Below are 24,965 nucleotides of genomic sequence, written 5' to 3'. Positions count from 1 at the left end.
AGCCTCGTGTGGGACAGGGACATCAGATGCCACTCCAACCCCCTCGTCTTCCTCCGCCAGCCAACGGTGCGAAGATGAGAGGAGTGTGCTCTGAATGTTTTCTGCCTAGCAGAGGCTAGTTCTCACTTACGAAAATGGCCCCACTTTGACCTGTATATCAGGCACAATGGTGTAGGTTTCAAAGAAACATGGCACCAACAAGTTGGAAAACGTGGGCCATGCGTGGACCGTGTTTGAGTCTGGCAAGCTCCAGATCTGCTACCAGGTTCCAGCCATTATCACAGGCGCAAAAATGCCAGGCCCCAGGTGTAGCAGGGAAAAAAAAATGCCATCTCAGCCAGGATGGCATCCCTGACCTCGGAGGCACTGTGCTGTCTGTCCCCCAAGCTGATCAGTTTCAGCACGGCCTGCTGACATCTCCCCACGCCAGTGTTACAGTGTTTTCCGCTAGTAGCTGGGGTGGAGGTTGCAGCATCGTAGGGTTTCAGTCTACTCCTGCCATGAATTTTGGCCTGGGAGAGGAGATGGGCCACCCCAGTTTGCACCCGGGGACCAGACTCCACCACATTCACCCTGCCTGTCATTAAAGATAAGCACTGCAGCATCCCTGACCACAGGCGCTTGTCCATGTGTCGGTGGTCAAGTGGACCTTGCAGCAAAGCGCAGAGCTCTGGGCCCGACTGATGTTATGGGACACATGCAGGCGCAAGGCAAGGACTGCACACCAAGAGAAGTAGTAACGGCTAGGCCCAGCATAGGGAAGTGCCCCAGCTGCCATCTGCTGACGGAAGGCCTGGGTCTCCAGAAGCATAAACAAACACCAACATCTCCAGGGCCAGCAGTTTATCGATGAGGCTGTTAAAGGCTCGGGCATGGGGGTGGGTTGTGTTGTACTTCTGCCTGCAATGAAAAGCTTGGGAAATGTGGAGTGGCTGGGAAGAGGTGCATGATGGTGCAGGCCAAAAGGGCGCATGAGGGTGAACTCCCCAATGTGTCAGAGATAGGTGTGTAGGTGTCCTTGCATCATATACTTGCACCATATTTGGCTTTGGAAGTTAATTTTGTGCCAAAAAGTGGTTAAGACAGCGATCCCTCAGCTACTCCCGTTACACTGTCTAGTGAAATTACCATCTTTGGAAGTGGACCACCACTTGTAAGATCCCAAAGGAAGCAGGCAAGAGATGTGCAGTGCAGAAAAAAAGATGAGAAAATAAGTGTAGGCTGTAGAGCACAGAGGGATCGGAGAGGACAGAGCTGGTGTCGGCCAGGTATTCCCACAACATGCGCCTATACTTGTCCCTCCTGGTGACACTAGGCCCCTGAGTGGCAGTAATTTGTCCAGGGGGGCCATTAACGTGTTCCAGACCTAGGAATAAGTCTTCCAACAGGGTAGAGTTTTGCATGCCTTTGCTTCTACCCACTGTTTTTGCTGCTTAGCTTCCCTCCACATCTACACTGCTTTCACCCCTAAACATCACCCCAGTTTATGCCTTTGTTTCTACCCTGTTTTTTTTGTTGAATTAGCTTCCCTCCACATCTACACTGCTTTAGCCCCTAAACATCACCCCAGTTTATGCCTTTGCTTCTACCCTTTTTTTTTTTGTTGAATTAGCTTCCCTCCACATCTACACTGTTTTAGCCCCTAAACATCACCCCAGTTTATGCCTTTGCTTCTACCCAGGTTTTTTGTTGATTTAGCTTCCCTCTACATCTACACTGCTTTAGCCCCTAGACATCACCCCTGTCCATGTGGGGTCGGTGGCCTCGTCATCCACCAACTCCTCTTCCAATTGCGCACTGCCCCCTTACTGCAAACCGCACATGACCACAGCTTGCCTTGATGGCAACTGTGTCTCATGATCCCCACTTAGGTCCAGACAAGTCGGTGGCGGGTCCAAAACCCCAAAATTGGAAGGAAATGGCAGATGCTGCAGTATTTCTAACACCTGTTCCTGGTGCTCGGGCCTGGTCTGTGTTGTACCCTGCACCCTGCTTAACGCAGCTGCCATATCCGAAGCTGTGCTGAGCGCATGCTAATGTTTCGTGTCCAGTGCAATGGATGGGATGGGATTTCACATAAGTCTGCCACCCATGGCCACTCATGGTTGAGCAACTGAGGGAGTTGACTTTGACGAACCCGAGGGTTTTGGAGTTGGAACTACATCAAAGGTCTGTGCTGCTCACACACTCTGCTCAACACATGATATGTTTAGTGCCAGCAGTGTGGAGACGTCGCACAACAGCCGTTGTTCCAGCAGGTACAGGCGTTGTAGGAGTGCATAGAGGCTAGCAGCGGCAACTATAGACTTTAAAAACTATCCGCACAAGCGCCACACTTTCACCAGTAGCTCAGGAACATTGGGGTACCTTTTTCAAAAGATTAGCAGCAATGAGTTAAAAACGTGGCCCAGGCATGGAATATGTTGCAGGCTGCCAAGCTACAGAGCCGATCCCAGGTTACGGCCATTATCACACATGACAACATGCCTGGGCCCAGGTGCAGTGGCAAAAATCACATTGCCGTCTCATCGAGGATGGCATGACTTACTTTGTAGGCAGTGTGCTGTCTGGCCCCCAAGCTGATGAGCTTCAGCACGGCCCGCTGACGTCTCCCCACAATTTAACAGCGGAGGAGGGTGGTGTTTCAGCCCTCCTCCCAGGAATGTTGTGTGGGGAGACAAGTCAGGCCACCACATTTTGCGACCCGGTCCACGCCTCAACTACATTCAACCACTGTGCCAAAATTGAAAGGTAGCGTCCCTGTCCGCATGCACTTGTCCATTCGTAACTGGTCACGTGGAACTTTAGGGCTAAGCGCTGAATTTAGGGACCGCCTCATGTTTGGGGGAAAGTGCTGGTGTGGACGGCACAGTGCGGTGGCGCAGTAGACACTCTGCCCAAAAAGGGCAGAGTGTCCCCCAGCCGGGATTCCAACATCTCCTGGGCCAGATTTCTTGAGATGAGGCCGTTGAAGCCTTGGGCATGTGGGTGGGTTGCGCTGTACTTTAGCATGAAATGAAAGGCTTGGGAGATGGGGAGTTGCTGGGAAGAGGCGCATGATGGCGCGGGCAAAAGGAGAAATGGCAGGAAAAGGTGAGGATGAGGGTGAACTCCCCAAAGTGTCAGAGGCAGATGTGGAGGTGTCCTGGCTGCTGGTCTGGACTGCAGCGCCAGCCCTGTCAACAGTGGAAGAGGCAGTGGCCGCCAGGCCAAACGACGATTATCCTGCGCTTGCTCTCACCCACTGAGCCCAGGGCTTGCCTTCCAAATGATGGCACCCGCAAGAGGTGGTGAGATTCCTCTCTGCAGATCTCCAACCCATCTTGGACTTGCAAATTGCACTAAATTTGTCATGTAACTGACATGTATATGATGAGTCTATCCATTGTCTGTTCATTTTGGTGAAAGTCAGCCTGTCAGCTGACAGACAGGTGTGCTTGTCAGTGATGATGCCACCGGCTGCTTGTACCCCCAATTTTTGCTGCTTAGCTTGCCTCCACATCCACACTGCTTTTGCCCCTACACATCACCCCTATCCATGCCTGTGCCTCTAGCCATAAGTCTGCCACCCATGGAAACTCATGGTGCAGAAAGTGAGGGAGCTGACTCTGAGGAACCCTTGGGTTTTGTAGCTGGTACTCCATCACACACCCTGCTCAACATACGGTATCTAGGGTTAGATCGTGTGGTGACCTCGCACAACAGTAGGTGCTTCAGGCAGATGTAGGCCTTGCTGGAGTGTATTGCGGCTAGCTCCAGGTACTGTAGACTTGGGAAAGTGGGTGTCTAAGTGCCGCACTTTCACCCTTAGCTCAGCTAATTTGGGGTATGTTTTTAAAAATCATTGCACCACTACATTGAACACGTGGGCCAGGCATGGAACGTGTTGGAGGCTGGCAAGCTCCAGAGCCCTCCAACAAGACAAAAAAGCCTGGCCCCAGGGGCAGTGGGGATAAACAAATTGCCATCTCATCCAGGATGGCATCCCTGACCTCAGAGGCAGTGTGCTGTCCGTCTCCCAAGCTGATGAGCTTCAGCCCAGCCTGCTGACGTCTCCCCACACCAGTGTTGCAGCGTTTTCAGCTCGTAGCTGGGGTCAATCTAACAGCGGAGGAGGAGGAGGGTGGTGTTTCAGCCCTCCTCCCAGGAATGTTTTGTGGGGAGACAAGTCAGGAAAATTCTTGAAACAGGGGAGAGTTTTGCATCTTTGCCCTTGCTGCCTATGGACATCCCTTTGCCTCTAGCCACCATTTTCCCTGCTTTGCTTGCCTCCACATCCACACTGCTTTTGCCCCTAGACATCACCCCAGTCCATGCCTTAGCTTGTACCCCCAGTTTTTCCTGCTTAGCTTGCCTCCACATCCACACTGCTTTTGCCCCTAGACATCACCCCAGTCCATGCCTTAGCTTGTACCCCCAGTTTTTCCTGCTTAGCTTGCCTCCACATCCACACTGCTTTTGCCCCTAGACATCACCCCAGTCCATGCCTTAGCTTGTACCCCCAGTTTTTCCTGCTTAGCTTGCCTCCACATCCACACTGATTTTGCCCCTAGACATCACCCCAGTCCATGCCTTAGCTTGTACCCCCAGTTTTTCCTGCTTAGCTTGCCTCCACATCCACACTGCTTTTGCCCCTAGACATCATCCCTATCCATGCCTCTGCCCCTAGCCATAACTCTGCCACCCCTGGAAACTCATGGTGCAGAAACTTTGGGAGCTGACTTTGAGGAACCCTTGGGTTTTGTAGATGGAACTCCATCAAAGGTCTGTGCAGCTCACACACCCTGCTCAAGATATGGTATTGTAGGGTTTCAGCGTGTGTGAATGACGGACAACAGCCTGTGTTTGGACAGATGTAGGCCTTGCTAGAGTGTTTTTAGGCTAGCAGCGACTCCTGTGCACTTGCAACAGTGGGCGCACAAGCGCCGCATTTTCAACAGTAGCTTCGGTACATTTGGGTATGTTTTCAAAAAACTTTGCACCACTAGGTTAGACGTGGGCCAAACATGGAACGTGTTGGAGGCTGGCAAGCTCCAGAGCCGCTACCAGGTTCCAGCCATTATCACAGGCGTAAAAATGCCAGGCCCCAGGTGTAGCAGGGAAAAAAAATGCCATCTCAGCCAGGATGGCATCCCTGACCTCGGAGGCACTGTGCTGTCTGTCCCCCAAGCTGATGAGCTTCAGCACCGCCTGCTGACGTCTCCCCACACCAGTGTTTTAGCGTTTGCCGCTAGTAGCTGGGGTGGAGGTTGCAGCGTCGTAGGGTTTCAGTCTACTCCTGCCATGAATTTTGGCCTGGGAGAGGAGATAGGGTACCTCAGTTTGCACCCCGGGACCAGACTCCACCACATTCACCCTGCCTGTCCTTAAAGATAAGCAGCATCCCTGACCACAGGCGCTTGTCCAAGTGTCGGTGGTCAAGTGGACCTTGCAGCAAAGCGCGGAACTAAGGGCCCACCTGATGTTGAGTGACACGTGCTGGTGCAAGGCGGGGACGCCACACCGGGAGAAGTTGTGATGGCTAGGGACGGCATAGTGAGGTGCCACAGTTGCCATCAGGTCCGGGAAGGCGGGAGTTTCAACAAGCGGGAACGCCAATCTCTCCTGGGCCAGCAGTTTAGCGATGTTGGCGTTCTAGGCTTGCGTGGGTGGGTGGTTATCGGTGTATTTCTGCCGGCGCTCCAATGTCTGAGAGATGGTGGGTTGTTATAAAGAAGCGCCTGATGGTGCCTTTGATGGTGCAGGAGAAGGAGATAAGACAGAAACAGGGGAGGATGAGGGAGAAGTCAACAAAGTGGCGGAGGCAGATGAAGTGATGTCCTGGCTCGTCCTCTGGAGTGCATTGCCAGCACTGTGAGCAGAGGCAGTGGCATGAACGGCGGGCGACGTTTGTCCTGCCGTTGCTGCCTGCCACTGATTCCATTGCTTGGATTCCAAATGACGGTGCATTGAAGTGGTGGACAGGTTGCTCTTCTCAGGGCCCCTACTTGATTTCGAGAGGCAAATTGTGTAGACGACACTATATCTGTCCTCGGCGCATTCCTTGAAAAACTCTACACCTTCAAGAAACGTGCCCTCGATGGGGGAGTTTTTCTGGGCTGGGTACAAAAGGGAACATCTTCGGACATTCCGGGTCTGGCCTGGCTTCGGCAAAGCAGCTGACCTCTGCCTCTGGACATGTCTCTGCCTCTAGCTACCCTTTTTGGTGCTGCACCTGCCTCAACATCCACACTACTTTCCCAGCTTGACATCCGCCTTGTCCAGGTGGGGTCGGTGTCCTCGTCGTCCACCACCTCCTCTTCCAACTCCTGTCTCGCCTCCTCCTCCTGCACAATGCGCATGTCAACTGGCTGCCCTGACAGCAACTGCGTCTCATCGTCGTCGATGAGGGTGGGTTGATGGTCATCCGCCACCAAATCGACCGGAGATGGAATGGAGGAGACTCTAGTGTTTGAGCATCTGGACACAGATACTCGTCTGTTAGGTCCGTGGAATCGCGAAATGGAGGGGCAGGTTGCGGTACAGTCAAAGAAAGGGAGAACAGCTCTGGGGAGCAGGGACAGTTGGGGTTATTGTTCTGGGAAGATTGGGAATTTTGGGTGGAAGGAGGACAAGACTGTTGGGTAAGAGGAGGTAGAGGCTGACTGGCTGGTGGACAATGTGCTTTAAGCGATATCCGACAGCCATTGCAAGACCTGTTCCTGGTTCTCGGGCCTACTAATCTTTGTACCATTCAGCCTAGTTAATGTGGAACTTTTGTGCAAAGCGCAGAACTTAGGGCCCGCCTGATGTTAAGGGACACACGCTGGTACAAGGCTCAACTCACCCTAAGTGCCAAAAACACTGCTGGTGCAAGGCTCTACTCATGCCAAGGGCCTCAATCTCTGCTGGTAGCTCAGCTTAAGGTCCTGTAACTTTGTTTGGAAGGGCTCATGTTAAGGGCTAGAAAAGTGAATTTTGGAAGGTCTTACCACATCACACACACACACACACACACACACACTCAAAATGACAGTTAAGGGTGAGGGCTTTTGGAATTCCCATTGCCTATTCCATTTGTGGTTGTCATGGGGAACGTGATTTAAAGGGGTGGTTGTTACTGTTTGTTGAGCTTAAATTGGGGTTTGTGTCCATCCATTTGGGGAGTAAAGAAGGTTTCCAGGTATTTTCCCACTTTGATAGAGGTTTTTTTGAATGTGGAAAGTGTGTAGTTGTTAGGCTGTGATGTTGGGGTAATAGAGGGTCTTTGGTGTGTTAGATGCCCCCAGACATGCTTCCCCTGCTGTCCCAGTGTCATTCCAGAGGTGTTGGCATCATTTCCTGGGGTGTCATAGTGGACTTGGTGACCCTCCAGACACGGATTTGGGTTTCCCCCTTAACGAGTATCTGTTCCCCATAGACTATAATGGGGTTCGAAACCCGTTCGAACACACGAACAGTGAGCGGCTGTTCGAATCGCATTTCGAACCTCGAACATTTTAGTGTTCGCTCATCTCTAATCAACATATATAGATATGATTATGTACATGGGAATGACCCTTTAAAATGATTTCAACGACTAAATGAATGATGTATACTCTTCATAATTTTATTTATTTTTTTCTCTGCAGGACAAGTGAAAGTTTTTCGGGCCTTGTATACATTTGAGCCTAGAACGGTATGTATTTATTTAATTTCTGAAAACTTTGTGTTTTTTTTTTTTTTTTTTTAGTTTCTAATTGCAGCATGATTGAATTTTGTTAAATATATTTATTGTGCTTTGTTCTCAGCCTGATGAACTATACTTCGATGAAGGGGATATTCTTTACATTTCAGACATGGTAGGTTTGTCTTTTCACTTAAATTCTAACATTAAAATAGCACAATCTTCACGTGTTTCACTTCCTCTTTTGCCTTTGATAATAGTATTGCAAAATGCTGGAGCCATGACCAGGATAGAATGATGAAGGAAGCATTGCCTTCCTCATTTGTGAACGGTCTTCCATTTATAACATTTGTAGTATACATTGTGGAACATTTACTAATACTATCTAAAAATAAAGCCCCACATAGTGGTCTGCAGCAAAAAAGCACTGTGGGAAAAACCATGGTTGCAACACAGTTTTTCTGTCTCACTTATACCTATAGGGACACCACTGGTATTTTGTAGATATAATTGACATACTGCAATTTCCAAATCTGCGCATATTTTTTTGCAAGTTGATGGGAATCCGATCCACCTTACACTGACTGTAGAATGCCACCTTTTATAGTGATTGTAAAACCGCTGTATTTATGCCATGTGGGGCCCCAGCCTATGGCTACAGCACAATGACAGCGGTGTATTGCTTGTGCCTTCACAGCTCCATTCACTACTGTCTGTGAGCACACGCCACAAAACATACAGGAATAGGACTTGTCCTGGGCTTTGCCCCAAGCTCACGGCATCATATACAGGTGTTGTGGGGCCAAAAAACTTGGCTAGTATGCTGACCATGCACATGGTGATGTGCATGTGACCTAGAATATAGATACTGTAGTTCATAGGTAGACTAGACAGTCTTAATGTGCACCGGATTAATCATAGTATGTGGTGCTAAATGATAAATCGGTCACAATATTAAACTATTTAGTCTAACTTTACACCTCCTTAGTTTACTTCAGAAAAATGCACCAACATTTTGACCCATGTTTAGTTCAGTGTCCAACATAGTCTGTGCCCCTCTATTGTGAAGCCGTGTCTTTTGTTTTGTATACGTTCGTCCTATTCTGCTCCAATTTATTAAGTGTTCCTATTAAATTGGAACACTGAAACAATTAGTTTATACTTAATTTTAATGGAATACTGTGGTCGCGTCATTGCCAGCCAGTTTTCAACTGCACCATGACCATGTCACAGCTCCATAATGACTGTATTGTGTGATTGTACTGAGGCAGCACACAGAGTACCGACAGGTGCATTGTACAGGCATAATATCATCTTGTAGGTTTGTGTACATAGTATCGCAGTGTGCATGAAACCCAGCAAAATTTTGTACTGTTCTGTCTTATAACTTCAAAATATGTTTAATGCGTGTTTTATGTGTGTGTGTATATAGAGTGATACGAATTGGTGGAAGGGTACCTGTAAAGGAAAAACTGGACTCATACCAAGTAATTATGGTAAGATTATACTCTAGTTTTCACTGTGGGCATATGATGTCTCCATGGCCACCTTTATCAGACTGAGACTGGGCGAAGACATAGAAATCATTCTCTGCAAATGTTGCTATAAGCTAATGTGTGTTGGTACAGTACTTGATGTTTTTTGTGAGTTGAGGTTCATGGAGCGAGTATTTGTCTGCCAGCTTAAAAGCTTACTGTCAGCTTCATAGCTGTGTACAACTTTGCATTACCGTATATACTCGAGTATAAGCCAAGTTTTTCAGCACAGTTTTTGTGCTGAAAAAGTGCTCCTCGGCTTATATTCGGGTTATTACGGTAATTTTCTGGTAGCAGGCCAGGATAGCAGACCCCGCACTGCCCCCCCACCCCCCCCCCCCCCCCCCCCCCCCCCCCCGGCGTGTGTCTGCTTCCTGCTACCGTAAGTACTTCTGCAGATTTTAATGTACAGCATCACCGCGCTCCCGGTGTCCGGATGCCCGATCTGTAAATGTAATGGCGCCGCTTTGCAGAGCGGTCGCCATAGAAAGCAGCACCTCCGCTGTGATGCTTACAGCAGAGATGCTGAAGCTTATGCCTGCGATCTCTGATAAGCGTTACAGCGGAGGTGCCCTCCGGAAATGTCCTCGCCCCTCCGGAGATGTTCTCCCCCTCTTCGGCCTGCCCCATACCTTTAAAGCTGCAGGCCAGCTCCTGCGCAGCGAGCTCGCAGGAGCCGACCTGTTCCGATGACAGCCGGGAGCCTAATGAAGGCTCCCAGCCTGTCATCACTATATTACTATTGCGACTGGTCTATGACCAGCCGTAATAGTAATGTAGAGAATCTCCCATAGACGGCAATACACTTATATTGCTGTCTATGGGACTTGCAATCAAATGACTGCAGGTTCAAGTCCCCCGGTGGGGGGCTAAAAAAATAGTAAAAAAAAAAAAAAGTTTTAAAAAAATATAATAATAAAATAAAAGTTCTAAATCACTCCTTTCCCTAGAATACATATAAAGGCGGGTCCACACCAGCACCTGATCTCAGTTATGCAGGTTTCCGTTTTCTGTCAGCAGAAGACAGAAATCGACATTCAGTGTCTGTGGGCGAGCCATCTTCTGCTGTCCATGGCGAAACCGTTTTTTTTTTACTGGACACAAAGTCCTGCATGCCCGACTAAAAAAATAAATAAATAAAACGGTTTCAATGCGGAGAGCAGAAGATGCTCACCGGCAGACACTTTTCAAACCCATGAATGTTTCTCGGGCAGGAAACTGAAACCTGCATAACGGAGATTGGGCGCTGGTGTGAACCTGCCCTCAAAGTAGAAAATGACTGTGAAACACATACACATTATGTATCTCTGTGTCTGAAAGTGCCCGGTCTACTGAATATAGGATACCTGCAATGCTTCTATTCTGTCGGGAAGGGGTTAATAGGAGCACTGCAGATCCCCTATAGTCAGCCAGGCTGAATTCCAAGTGGGGGTAAAAAACCCAGTCCACAAGCTCAGGGGAGGGGCAGACAGACAACCAAAACACCCCCTCCCCTTCCCCAGCACTTACTGCACCCAAGAACTCGGCCATTTTAATTTTTGAAATTTTCCAGTAGCTGCTGCATTTCCCCCCTCGGCTTATACTCGAGTCAATAAGTTTTCCCAGTTTTTTGTGGTAAAATTAGGGAGGTCGGCTTATACTCGAGTATATACGGTACTTTTTTTATTGCATTTTTTTTGTATTTTTGGCTAAAAATAATGTTATTGGGTTAAATCCAAAATTTGGTTTCTACAGCTTGCATGTATAGACATTACAATACAAGCTGTAGAATGCCGAATGTCATTCATTAGCTAATCCATCAGACTTGACTGACTGTTTCATTCTTTAGCTCTTTTAAGGATATTTATGACTAGATCATAGTTGGACACTGAGCTGATCATAAATTAGCCTAAAAGTTTGTTCAAAAGAGTAGAGAGAGGGTGTGGAAAAGGAGCCACCCTGAATGGCATTCTACAGTTTGTAATGTAATGCTTATGCATGCAGGCTATAGAAGCAAATTGAAGCAGAATTTTTAATTAAACCCAATTACAAAAAGTAATTTTCTGAACAAAATGCATGTCATTCTGTAGTTAAAAAATGCTGTAAAGGTATTCGTACTCTTCCAGGCTGGATTAAAACCAAGGCAAAAATGTAATTAAATTTAGGTTCGATTTACTCTGGGTTCACACCAGCATCCGGTCTCCGTTCTCAGGTTTCTGTCTTCTACAGGCAGAAGATGGAAACCTGTGAGCGCCGGAGAGCGTTTTGTGCTTTCTGCGGTGAAACTGTTTTTTTAAACCGGACACAGAGTACTGTATGTCCGACTTTGTGTCCGGTTAAGAAAAATAAAGGTTTTGCCGTGGAGAGCACAAAACGCTCACCAGCGCTCACGGCCGGACACTTTTCAAACCCATTCATTTGAATGAGTTTGAAAAATGCCTGCAGGTTTCCGTATCCTGCCCAGTTTCAGGCAGGAAACGGAAACCTGAAAGTGGAGACCCTTGGCGCAGATGTGAACCCGCCCTCACTGCAACTCCCACCAATGTTTAGGAGTAATGGGCACTCTACGGTGCAGTACTTCCCTTTTGGCTCCTTTTTTTGGAGAAGAAAACATTTGATTTAGACAATTACAGTATTTGATGCATCCTGTTTTTTCCCAAAGCTAACAAAAGTCAGTGTCACTCTAGTCTTCTATTGTGTGGTTTTGTTTTTTGATTTGTTTTTAATCAGAAAGTTTTTATTCAACAAAATCATAAGCCATTTTCCAGAACACGGAAACAATAGCATCATACCAATGCAGTGGCGCATGCGAAGCAAAAAGCATACAGTAAGAAGTGTCTGCTATAAGTGTGTCTGGCACCAACATAGAGAGACAGATAAACAAAGACTGTAAATGCTCCATATCCTCTCTCCCATTAGATATCTCTGTCCGAAAACAGACCATCTTACAGACTTAAAAAATATTTTTCCTAAACAGTTAACTCTGTAGTGGGAAAAAAAATCAAAAGTGCCAAACTGCCATTCATCCTCTGCTAAAATTTTAATAAAAAGTGATCAAAGCAATAGACATTTTCCAAAATGGTATAACTAAAACGTACATCTGGCCCTGCAAAAAAGACACCCTATGCATACCCATACGCAGAAATATTTTTTTTAAAAAAGTTACGTCTGATTATGGCAACTGAAAAAATTTTGTTTAACAAAGTTTTGTATTTTTGATAAGGGGTTAAAATGTAAATAAAGCCATAGAAATTTGGTATCCCCAGAATTGTACCAAAACTTAGAATATAGGTGACATGACATTTTGGCTGCACAGTGAATGCCATAAAAACGAAGCCCATAATAAAGTCACACAAATGCACTTTTTTTTCCCAATTCCACCCCATTCTGATTTTTTTTTTTCAATTTCTCATCGCATTACATGCATTGTACAAAATAATAAATGGTATCCTTTTCGAAAACAGTTTGTCCTGCAAATATTAAGCCCTCAAATGGTTCTGTGAATGGAAAAATAAAAAAAAAAGTTGTAGAGTTTGGAAGGAGAGAGTGAAAAACAAAAATTGAAAAATGCCACCAGCAGGAAAGGGTTGAAATGAAAAGAACTGCATGTATGTACAGCTTGTGCCATGACACAAAAAACTTCAGTAAATGGTATGCAAATGAGTACAGCAGTGTGTACATGTATAGCTGCTCTGTAATCTATTAGCATACATGTTTCCAGATATGATTTTATATAATTTTTGAATGTGTACACTGAATGTGAGCATATGTAACAGAATGCCAAAATAGACTCATTGCTACATTTATTTTGCAGTTGCAGAACAGGCTGAATCCATTGATAATCCACTGCATGAAGCGGCTAAAAGAGGTGAGTGTCGTTGACCACATTGTTAGCATTCACCTTTTCTTATTACCATTTTCAAAACTCCACTAAGAGTTATTTCAGGCAAGAAAACAAGTCTGGGTATTGGCCAGATTTATAAGCCCCAACTTAGCTAGACTGAGCTATACTCAGCAGTCCAGTTCAGTTCAGTTCTGCTGCATGGACTGTCCTTCCCATAAACTATACAGCCATTTGTCATGAAATGGATAGTGTCAATTCCAGGATTGGCAATCCTCCGTAAACTAAATTCATCATAAGCAAAGCTTTCTCTCCTGACCTTCTAATTTGTTAGAGTAGGTAAAGCCTAACATTCTGGAATACACATGTGGATATCCACCTCTCAGTTGTGAACAGGACTAGAGTCTAGCAGGATTTCAGCATTTACTGACAGCAAGTAGAGATCTTGGAAATGGTGAAAAATTAAAACAAAGAGGGGCAGATTTACTAACCCTAATTTTTAGACTGTATAAATTTGGATCAGGCAGGCTGAAAATATGCCAATTTGACCAAAGTGGCTGGTGTATGATAGATCTGGCATATCTTCAGACATTTTTATATCACGCTTTATACAACCTATAACCTTTATATAACATTGTGCCTAATTGTTGCAACCAAAACCTTGGCAAAATGTAGTGCATATTTGTGCCTTTATTTCACGCCCATTTGTCTTTATACATTTGAAAAGTGTTGTGTCAGAAATCATACATTGGCACGGTGATTTTAATAATATCTAAAACAACATTTTGTGCCACATATTTTGGCATACAGTAAACCAGAATTCAGACACAGCCACAGTAGTTGTGTGCCAAAATGTGTTTGAAGTGTCAGGTTGCAGCCCTGGACGTGACTTTTCACCAGTCCTTTCCTAAAGCACTGGACTAGCAGTATCTAATGGTTTAGGCTGTGTCAGACTATAAAGACGCTGACATTTATTGTTTGTTTTCCTATAAACATTCCAGGTAACCTTAGCTGGTTAAGAGAGTGTTTAGAAAATCGAGTTGGAGTCAACGGTTTGGATAAAGCTGGAAGTACTGCTTTATATTGGGCATGTCATGGAGGACATAGAGGTAAGCCTTAATGGTTTGCTTTTCTATATTATCATCTATTTTGCATTTATTTGGAGCTATAGTACCATTCTACCATGTTCTTTTAGGCTCCTTTCAGTATAGTTAATGGGTAAACAGTGTTACAGTTTCAGTTGTTGGTACTCTGTGAGATATGAATTTATTTTGTATTGTTAATTCATGTTCCATCTAATTGTACATTAGATATTTTACAAAAGAGTATTAAAGTAGTAAAACATTTAGCTCAATACATTTTAGATGAAAACACTGACGTTAATGTTTGTGATTTCACCTCGTGTATGCTGAGAAATCTCCCAGGGTACGTGTTGAACATATTTCTTTTGCTTCCAATACTGTGTCCTTTTGGGGGTCTGTCAATAAAGTATATATCAGTACACCACAAACAAAAAGGTATGGAACACCTATGGTATCCATAAAAATTACATTTATTGTGTAGTAATACCTGTTATTAATATAAGAACCTTTGGCATCAATCACAGGCATTTATATTGGAAGCTGTTTACAGTGTATGTCATTGTCAGGGCTCGTTCACCTCTGCGCCCGGTCTCCGTTCTGCAGGTTTCCGTTTCCTGCAAAAAACAGGGGCAGGAGACGGAAACCTAGCTGCATCTTTTCAAACCCATTCATTTGAATGGGATTGAAAAGTGTCCGGCCGTGAGCGCCAGTGAGCGTTTTATGCTCTCCGCGGCAAAACAGTTTTTTGTTTTTTTTAAACCGGACACAGAGTCGGACATGCAGTACTCTGTGTCCGGTTTTAAAAAAACGGTTTTGCCGTGGAGAGCATAAAACGCCGCTCACGGCCGGACTCGACATGACAGGTTTCCGTCTTCTGCATGCAGAAGACGGAAACCTGAGAACGGAGACCCAAACGCTGGTGTGAACCCAGCGTCAGGTATTAATGTGAACAAATTCAATAAGAAAGGCCTCCAAAGAATAGTGTTAGGCAAACTGTCATGGTTGTCAGCTCCCTGAAAATTACAGTACTCTGGTATGATCTGCAGAAGAATAGTAGGGTGAAGAAGCTGGTTGGAACTGTAGCTTCACAAGTGATAGTGGCTGCTATTTATACAGACCGGAACATTACCGTCCGCAAGCATTAGGTCTTTGAACTCCTAGCTTATAACTTGTGTTTGTATTTGTGTTTTGTATATCTGACCATTCTTCCACCTATATATTTTCCATCTATTATATTTTCAATCCATTAGATGTGGTGGAAGTTTTGCTGTGTCAGCCAAACATTGAACTCAACCAACAGGTAGGTATAATGGATGTTGTGCACTTGTTTTTTTTCCTATATACTTCCTCTTTATGATCCACTCTTGGGTATGGCTTCCAAACCTGAATAAACTGCACTTATGGAGACCCAACTGTTTACACTTCATGAGCTGAGTAGTTCTCCCTGAATCTTCAACCTTTTTCTTCATCAATTTTTAGAAATATACCCATTCTCATGTAAAAAGAAATTTTACTGTGCTATACACTGAGCAGATATCGAGAATGTCTTGCATAAAATAGGAAGCTGTATAGAATCTAGAACTAGTTTTTGTCTCTATAGAACATCAGCCATTGAACTGGTCTTACTTGCACAGGTGCACCCACATTGATCATTAAGGGCTAGTTCACATGGCGGAAATCTTTTCTGCCGTGTGAATTCTCCACGCGGCTAGCCGCTAAGGGATGCCGATGCAGTGCACTCTGCTCATGAATTGGCCTAATCAGGAGAGAGTCTCGAGCCGCGGACTCTGGGGCAAGATAGGGCATGTTGATCCTTTTTTCATTCATTGAAATGAATGGCAGGTGGCAAAATTCGCCTGCAAAAAAACTTTGTGAACTGACTCTATAGGGTTGTTCCTATCTTGGACTTCTATTTGTTTTTTATTTTGCTCAGCTATAATATACAATGCAAAATAAGCCATTTCACCATCTAAGGCTAATTTCACATGTGAATTACGTGTGGCGCCATTTGGACCGTGATGCGTTTTTTTTGAGCAGTTTTTGGTAAAAACCGCTTCAGAAAACGCCAGGCGGTTTTCCCCTCCCGGACAGTGAATGGGGCAAAAAAAGTGACACGGTTTTCGCCTCCCATTCACTTCTATTGACCTTCTGAGGCAGAATCCACCTGAAGAAAGGTCATGTTGATTCTTTTTTCATGTTGCCGCTAGCGTAAAAAAGAACGCTAGCGGTCTCCATAGACCACCATTGTGAGCGGGCAGATTATGATGTGGATTCCACACCATAATCTGCCCCCTCTGTGCCCGTGTGAACGGGCCCTAAGGGTCAGTTCAATTTCACAGATCATCCAAGGCTGAAGCTCAGATGGGGAGACCAATGAACCATTCCATTATGATATTTATAGAGCTAGTCCTATCCTGCTGCAATGGAATCTGCCATTAAAATCAGCGGGGGGGGGGGGGGGGACAGAAGACACTCTATCAGCCGAGTATCACCTGAGTGGATTCCGCAAAAAAAATCTGAACTAACTCAGCCTAAGGCTTTAGGGATTTCTTTGCAGCAAGACGTTACAGAAAATGTAACAAAATAGTGACGTAGAAAATGTAAAAAAAGAAAAGTTATGAAAAATTATTTAAAAATATATTTAACATAAAAAACATGATTTAAAAAGTAGGTATTTTGGTGACACACATTCCCTTTAAGTATGATTGCCAGCATGGAACCATCTAACTGGACCATTGTCCTGGTGATCAGGGTCAGTAGCAATAGAGTACTTTCAAATTGAAATATTGAGAGAAGTGTGAGCCTTTTTCATATTTGGGAAAATTATAGTTATATGGTTTTGCCTTTATCTCCTAGAACAAACTTGGTGACACCGCTCTGCATGCTGCTGCATGGAAAGGATATGGCGACATTGTAGAATTATTGCTCCTGAAAGGTGAGTTTGTTTTTTATGCTATGACCAAATCGCATTTGGAGCCTGCATTTGGCATATAAGTAAAACTCCTGGTTTATAAATCTATAGAGCTCCAATCAAGCAATGGGGAGCAAAAGAATACCCTTTAGGCTTCTGCTGGGTGGGTATGGGGGTTTTGCAATCTATGCAGTAGTACATTCCTGCTGTAGGCCTATAATGCCTATATTGTGATGTATGTTGCAGATCCTGCCAGTGGATACCATAGACAATACCGTGTGAACAGAGCCTTGTCGTTCACAGAAAAGTGCTCCAAAAAAGTAAAAAAAAAAAAAAAAACCTGCTGTTTAAGATATTATTTAGGATAAGGAGACAAATTCAGGTTTTGTTGATGCAAATTTTAAAACCAAAACCAGGAATGGATTGAAAAAAAGAGAACCCCCATCTATTCCTTTACGGGTTCTCGCCCTTTATGAGCCACACCTGACTTCATCAACATAACCTGACCATGTGTCCTTATGCTACCATTGACAACAGCCATGGTCACTTCATCATAAGCAATTGTCGTCTGACTGCATCTTCCAGTGCCTCTAGCACATGTGCGCAGGTGTAACGCTAAGGCTACGTGTTGTTCTCGTACTCTGATTGATGTGTTAGGCTCTGCAGTACTTTCTGATATATCACTGCACTTACAAAAAGAGGAAAGACCTTGTAGTATAGCTAATCCACCAATTTTACTCCATTCATTTGAACCTTGCTACATTTACAGTAGTGTCAAAAAAATAAACTCTTCAACCACAGAAATTCAGATTTGATTACTATGTGGTTATTTTAGAAGGGTACAATAAGGGGCAAGATAAGAAGGCTGAGCGCACCCCCTCACTTCCACTCCAGGGTACTATAAAAGAAAGCTAAGCCCTTCTGCTTATGTCTTTTTAAGATGACACCACAGGACTGACAAAAAAAAATTGTGACTAGAGCCTTAGGGCCCCTTCACATGGCGTAAGCACACCGCTCATTTAGACACGTATACACGTGTCCGAGTGTGGCGCTTTAAAACAGAGCCCATTGATTTCAATGGGAAGCGCGCGTATATCGGCATAAACGTGCGCTTCCCATTGAAATTCATAGGCTCTTACGCCGCGTGAAGGGGCCCTTAGAGTTTACAGCTGGGGATGTGTAATGCCTGCTTTAATTGGCATCTAAAACTTGGTTGGTATTCTTGGGGTTTGACGTTTTTTTTTTTTTAACAACACACGTGGTATGTATGAAACAAAGTATATGATGTGATGAGTATAGAGTACATTTCAATTGCATTAGGGTTCTGCTTCTTGCAAGTTTCGCTTATGATCAATGATAATATTTATAAAGTTGGTTTGGTGCATAAATTTTATTTTTAATTATTTAAAAAAAAATTATTTTTAATTTTTTTATAATTGTATTTTTATACATGGCATGCAGTGTGCAGTCTCAAAAAAAACGTGGATTTTGGCTGCATTGTAGCTCTTTGCAGCATATAGTGTGTGTGTGTGTGTGTGTGTGTATGATAGCCAAATATTGAATGGCCTCTGTTTAGGGCTCATTCATACGGCAGGATTACATGGCTGTGTGCCATTAATCTTAAAAGACAACCTTAAAGACTTTAATAGATCTAACAAGGTGCTAGGTGTCCACTTTTAGAAAATGTGTTGGTTTGTGTAGTTAGTATGTGTATATCTAATGCAGCAGAACTTGAGCTACATTAAGCTCTGCATTCTTTAAGGTGTGGTGTTTTTTGTTTGTTTTTTTTACAGGTGCAAGAACAGATTTACGGAATAATGAGAAAAAGTTGGCTTTAGATATGGCTACTAATGCACAATGTGCCTCACTGCTTAAAAAGAGACAGGGACAAGGTAATATCTGTCTTATTCAGTATAGTTTGTGTTTCTTAAAATTTGATTATCTGTTGTTCTAAAATCTCTTGTTCATTTAACCTTTGGGGTTGTATTGTGGTGAAGTTTCCTCTAATCCTAATTTTTCACAATAAAGATCCACTGTAGTGTTGCAAAATATCACCTATTCATCTTTCCTTAAAGGGATATAACAGGACTTTTATATTGATGACTTATTCTTATGATAGTTCATCAATATCAGATCGTTGGGCGTCCATCACACAGCATCCCCACAGCATCAACTAGTTAAAAATGCTACAGGTTTTGAGCAAGCACTGTGGTTTCTTCACTGCACATAAGTAACAGTGCAATAAGTAGTGTATTAGCAAGGCCTGATGATTTAGCTTGCTCAGATTCACTTTAATATGACCAAGCTTCAGAAGAATCATGTGATGTGGCACGCAGCACGCATCACTCACATTTTTGAAGCATGAAGCACATACATTAGTCAATGTGCCTATTTTATTATCTTGCTCACTAGATATATATACCTACCTCTTGGCCATGTGTTTGCCCACCTACACCCGCCTCTTCTTCACTGGCCTCAGCCAGTGTCTGCTTAGTGATCTCTAAACTTCTTTGTAACGCTCCTGAGTGTTGCCAGCTGAATATCCAGATCCAGAACCTGGGCTTCCCTATAAGCTAAATTCTTGCATCTAGTACAGATATGTTTACCCTCAAATGGCTGTTCAAGGTATGTATACATTGCAGAAGACGCACACTGTCCAAGGAGCTTGTACTTCAATTGGGGTGAACCGTAAAAATACAAAAATAAATATTCCAATATATTCCAATTTAAATAAACATTTTTATGGTAGCCTAAAAGAATTATGCACAAGAAAGCCAAACCAAACTAAACTGTCATTTTTGATGAACTATGACTTTGTGTTAAACTGTGAACTTATCTGGAACTTCACTTCGTACTTATAAACCTTGCTTCATTCAGTACATTTCACTTGTATTCTCTGTAGCTCCGCTCAGCCATGTGTAGATTATTACAAGATAGACCTACAGTAAAGTAGACAAAGCAATGTAGATCTTATGGACCAAACTGCTCTGGATGTGTCGGTGTTTGGTTATATAGAGCTTCATCCTCCATCTTTGTCTCCATAGACCTTGTACGAACGTCCAGCAATGCAGAAGAATACCTTGATGATGAAGATTCTGATTAGCTGTCAGCTCAATGGATCCTCTACAAACTTGGCATTCCAGTGCGAATTTTCATTAGAAGACACCCTAAACTATGCAAAGCATCAACAGGGGAAATTTATCAAAACTGTCTGCTAGTAAATCTGCCCGTGTCTTCCATAGAAAACAATATGAGTGCAGCTTTATTAAAAAAAAAAAAAAAACTATTGGCAACAAGGCCAAATTTTCAATTAAGACAATTTTGATAAATAAGGCCCAATGATCATGATATTATGCAAAATGCTTTGTTATACTGTATCTTAAATAAAATTAAACCCATTCCATGTTTTTGTTGTTACCTGCGTCCACCTGATAGGATGCCATTTGGTTGTCCTATGCCTGCACTTGACTTTTTTTTACTACTTGTATTTTTGTTCTGTCTGACAACAAGTAATTTTGATCATTGTCTTCATGTTCATCAGCTTTTCACTGAATAAATACTTATAATCCTAATATTTTAAGAAAAAAGTTTAACATTTAATGACATGTTTTTACTTATTTGACAATCAGACCTTGGTTGTATTTAACTTTTTGCATATAATAAATGGTCTTTAAAGTCTTTTGATGTGTTTTTCCTATGCAACGATCTTACAATATAAGCACAGACATTACCATTAAAGTGTATTGCCTTGAAAATAATGGCTTCTTTTAACACTATGCTGATATGATGTCTTAATATAACATTTAAAAAAACATATATATATATATATATATATATATATATATTATATATATATATATATATATATATATATATATATATATATATATATATATACACACACACTCACACAGTTCCTAAAACTCTGCCTAAATGTTTAGTAGTAAAAAATATGCAAATCTATTCTCCTGGATGGAATTAGGAGAACAGATTGCACTCTGTACACCACCCTATAGAGGGCGGCATCCTTAACATCATGAACGATTCGGTTATAAAGTCTTTTAATCATGATGTGCATTTAATTGCCAAATCAGTGTGTCATCCCTAGCGGAGCAGGAATGACTTGTAAGTCTCCGTACTGCCTATGTAGGCACACGCTCTCCCTAATGTGGATGAGTGTCCCCTGACCCTGGTCTATAGTCTCTCACTCTGCTAAATCAGTATCCCTACGCTATGCTGAGGATGGCCCAATAGGCTGAAACAGCGCTGTCCATAGCTGGGAATCTGTTCCTTTTGGGACAGAAATACTGATTTGGCAATTAAATCCACATCATGATTAAAAGACTTTATAACCGAATCGTTCATGATGTTAAGGATGCTGCCCTCTATAGGGTGGTGTACAGAGTGCACTCTGTTCTCCTAATTCCATCCAGGAGAATAGATTTGCATATTTTTTACCCAGAATCCCTAGCGGAGCAGGAATGACTTGTAAGTCTCTTGTAAGTACTGCCTTTGTAGGCACACACTCTCCCTGATGTGGACGAGTGTCCCCTGACCCTAAATGTTTAGTTGAAAGGTTTGTTCTGGCTGCACATTAAAGGGTTTCTATCATTAGAATCCCATTTTGAACTAAGCCCACGTTGGAATAGCCTTAAGAAAAGCTATTCTTCTCCTACCTTTATTATTCTGATCCGCGCCGCAGTTCCAGTGTTTTCTTGTTTTTTCACTGTGTGCAAATGAGTCTTCAGAAAGTACAGGGGGCATCCCCTGTCTGAATACTTTCCAGCGATGCCTACATCATCATCTCCCGACTGCATCTTCATCCGAAAGAGGCAACTGCGCATGACCTTCGGCCATTTTCCTGTGGCCTCTTACATGAGCGTCCATTTGGTCACAGGAAAATAGCCACCGGACATGCGCAGTCGGCTCTTTCGGCTGAAGACATGGCCGATGATGAAGCGTTCGGGAGAAGAAGATGGAGGCATCACTGGAGAGTCTTCGGACAATACAGGTGATGCCCTTTGTGCTTTTTGATCAAAGGGGAATGCCCCCTGTCCTTTCTGAAGACTCATTTGAATAAGGCAAAAAAAAAAAAAAAACGGAATTGTGGCATATATCAGAATAATAAAGGTAGGTAGGAGAAGAATAGCCTTTAAGGGTATTCCAACGTGGGGTTCTTTCAAAAAGGAAGCAGGGCATATTATTAATGCATTGAGCTGAAGAATAACAGCATGTCCTCACATAGACCATCTCTTAACTTTGTGTACATGCTTTGGAGTGCTGCATCTACATGCATTTTAAAAGCATTTTCCAAGACTACTATATTGATGGCCTACCTTTAGGAAAAAAGTCATACATGTCATGAAGAGCATGAATAGTTTTACCTCTTGGCTGTGTGTATCTGTAAGGAGAGAATGGAAGTTCTAACATCTCTCCTCATGTACTGTCTACAATGATCATAGTGGGTGATTTGATTTTTGATGTAAAATCAGACTAGCTCTAGCCACAAAAACGTAGATTAGTGTGGTATACTACTATGTGTATATTTAATCCTTTAGTGACTGGCCTGTTTTGGGCTTTGACCAAACCATTTTTTTTATTCTCTCCATAGTCATATACTAGCTATAGCTTTTCATTTTTTGGAAAATTGTAGAACTTTTCAAACAAGAAGGTTTATCTCTCAATATTGGTCTGAAACTGGATAACCACTTTAATGTGACAATCGGCATGACTGGTCAGATTGTAAGATCAGTAAATTTCTTTCATGGCAAAGACTCTCCTGTTCTTTCATGAGAGACTCCCACTTTAGCACTATCAGCTCTTGTCTTTGGCATGAAATATTTAAAATAAGCATTCAGTCAGGAACATAAGTGTTGGTCCCCGGAATTTGTTTTTCCAGAAAATGAATTATTTCTCCCAGAAAATTATTGCGATTACACATTGTATGTTTGTTTCCTTTGTGTGTATTGGAACAACACAAAAAAAGCAAAGACAAAAAGACAAGTTGGACATAATTCCACACAAAACTCAAAAAATGGACAGGTTAAAATTGTTGGCACTTTTTAAAAATTTTGGGGTAAATAACTTTAAGTATGTGATGTTCGATCAAACTCACCTGTGGCAAGTAACAGGTGTAGGCAATATAAAAATCACACTTGAAACCAGATAAAAAGGAGTTGACTCAATGCTTGCAGTGTGTGTCTTTTTTTTTTTTTTTTTTTTTTTTTTTTTTTTTCTTAAATGTAGATTGTGAGCCCCACATAGAGCTCACAATGTACATTTTCCCCTATCAGTATGTCTTTTTTGGAATATGGGATGGAAATCCATGCAAACACGGGGAGAACATACAAACTCCTTGCAGATGGTTTTCTGCCCTTGGCAGGATTTGAACACCACGACTCCAGCGCTGCAAGGCTGCAGTGCTAACCACTGAGCCACCGTGTGGCCCCTTGCAGTGTGTGTCTAAGCATGGAAAACAGAAATGAGAGAAGAGAACTGGCTGAGGTCTTCAACAATCTCAAGATTCCAAGTCCATCTCGAGTGATCTTGATGTTCCTTTGTCCATGGTGAACAACATAATAAAGAGGTTTACAACCCATGGCCCTGTAGCTAATCTCCCTGTGCATGGACTGAAGAGAAAAATTGATGAAAGGTTGTAATGCAGGATATTCCGGATGGGGGATAAGCCGCCCCAAACTAGTTCCAAATAAATTCAGCTGTCCTGCAGTCTTAGGATGCATCAGTGTCAGTGCAAACTATCCATCGACATTTGAATGAAATGAAAAGCTATGGCAGGAGGACCACATTGCTGGCACAATGACGCAAAAAAGCAGTTTGCCAAATGTATGTGAGCCAAAATCCTTCTGGGAAAATGTCTTGTAGACAGATGAGACCAAGATAGACCTTTTTGGTAAAGCACATCATTCTACTGTTTACCGGAAACAGAATAAGACCTACAAAGAAAAGAACACAGTACCAACAGTCAAATATGGTGGATGTTCAAAGATGTTTTGGAGTTGTTCTGTTGCCTTTGGCAAAGGGTGCCCTGTCTGTGCGCAAGGCATCATGAAATCTGAAAGGATTTGGGGTTGCAATGTAGGGACCAATGTCAGAAAGTTGGGTTTGCGTCTTAGGTCATGGGTCTTCCAGCAGGATAATGACCTCAAACATACTTCAAAATGCACCCAGAAATGGATGGAAACAAATGTGTACGGATCTAAATCCCATTGAACACTTGTGGAAAGATCTTCATATTGATGTTGGGAGAAGGAAACCTTCAAATATGAGAAACAAACTTAGAAATACCAAGGACAGAACTCAAACAAGGATTGTTCACAAAAGTAGGACATGTGAATAAGCACTTAGTCTTATGGTTTATTATAACATTGTAGCCGTTTCGTGAACACAGTGTTTGAACCATTTTCTATTGCATTACTAGATTGTTGATATAATACAGGTAAACTACAGCACATGATTCACTTATGATTTTTTTCAGTAGATGGCGCTCTATGATAAGTTTTAAACATTATCTAACATATAGCAATACTGTATCCAAATTTGATTATCATTATTATTATTTAACCACTTCAGTACTTGGCTATTTTCCCTGCTTCAGAACCTGACACATTTTTTAGTTATTTCGTACATAAGGTTTTGTGGACTAAAACATTTTTGTTTACCCAGCCGATTCAAATAATATTTGTGTCTTATTTTGATGAGATATAGGACTATAATTTTGTTATTTTTATTTTTGCATGCTCTTCACTAACTAACTAACTAAATATATATATATATATATACAGTCCTATGAAAAAGTTTGGGCACCCCTATTAATCTTAATCATTTTTTGTTCTAAATATTTTGGTGTTTGCAACAGCCATTTCAGTTTGATATATCTAATAACTGATGGACACAGTAATATTTCAGGATTGAAATGAGGTTTATTGTACTAACAGAAAATGTGCAATATGCA

General features: G+C 42.9%; 1 protein-coding gene across 1 annotated transcript in view; it reads left to right on the top strand.

Moving 5' to 3' along the window:
- Nucleotides 1-20,614, top strand: part of OSTF1 (osteoclast stimulating factor 1) — a 32,664-nt gene extending 12,050 nt beyond the window's left edge. The window contains exons 2-10 of the mRNA XM_075278230.1: nt 7,611-7,657; nt 7,770-7,820; nt 9,078-9,141; nt 12,974-13,027; nt 14,002-14,109; nt 15,333-15,382; nt 16,939-17,017; nt 18,787-18,885; nt 20,038-20,614. Coding sequence (XP_075134331.1) covers nt 7,611-7,657; nt 7,770-7,820; nt 9,078-9,141; nt 12,974-13,027; nt 14,002-14,109; nt 15,333-15,382; nt 16,939-17,017; nt 18,787-18,885; nt 20,038-20,096 — 611 coding nt within the window. The 3' untranslated portion in view covers nt 20,097-20,614. The remainder of the gene's footprint in view (nt 1-7,610; nt 7,658-7,769; nt 7,821-9,077; nt 9,142-12,973; nt 13,028-14,001; nt 14,110-15,332; nt 15,383-16,938; nt 17,018-18,786; nt 18,886-20,037) is intronic.
- The last annotated feature ends 4,351 nt before the right edge of the window (nt 20,615-24,965 follow it).

The sequence above is a fragment of the Leptodactylus fuscus genome, chromosome 1 (genome assembly GCF_031893055.1).
Source record: "Leptodactylus fuscus isolate aLepFus1 chromosome 1, aLepFus1.hap2, whole genome shotgun sequence".
Classification (NCBI taxonomy): Eukaryota; Metazoa; Chordata; class Amphibia; order Anura; family Leptodactylidae; genus Leptodactylus; species Leptodactylus fuscus.
The sequence above is the reverse complement of the archived record's forward strand: the minus strand, read 5'-3'. Positions and strand labels throughout refer to the sequence as shown.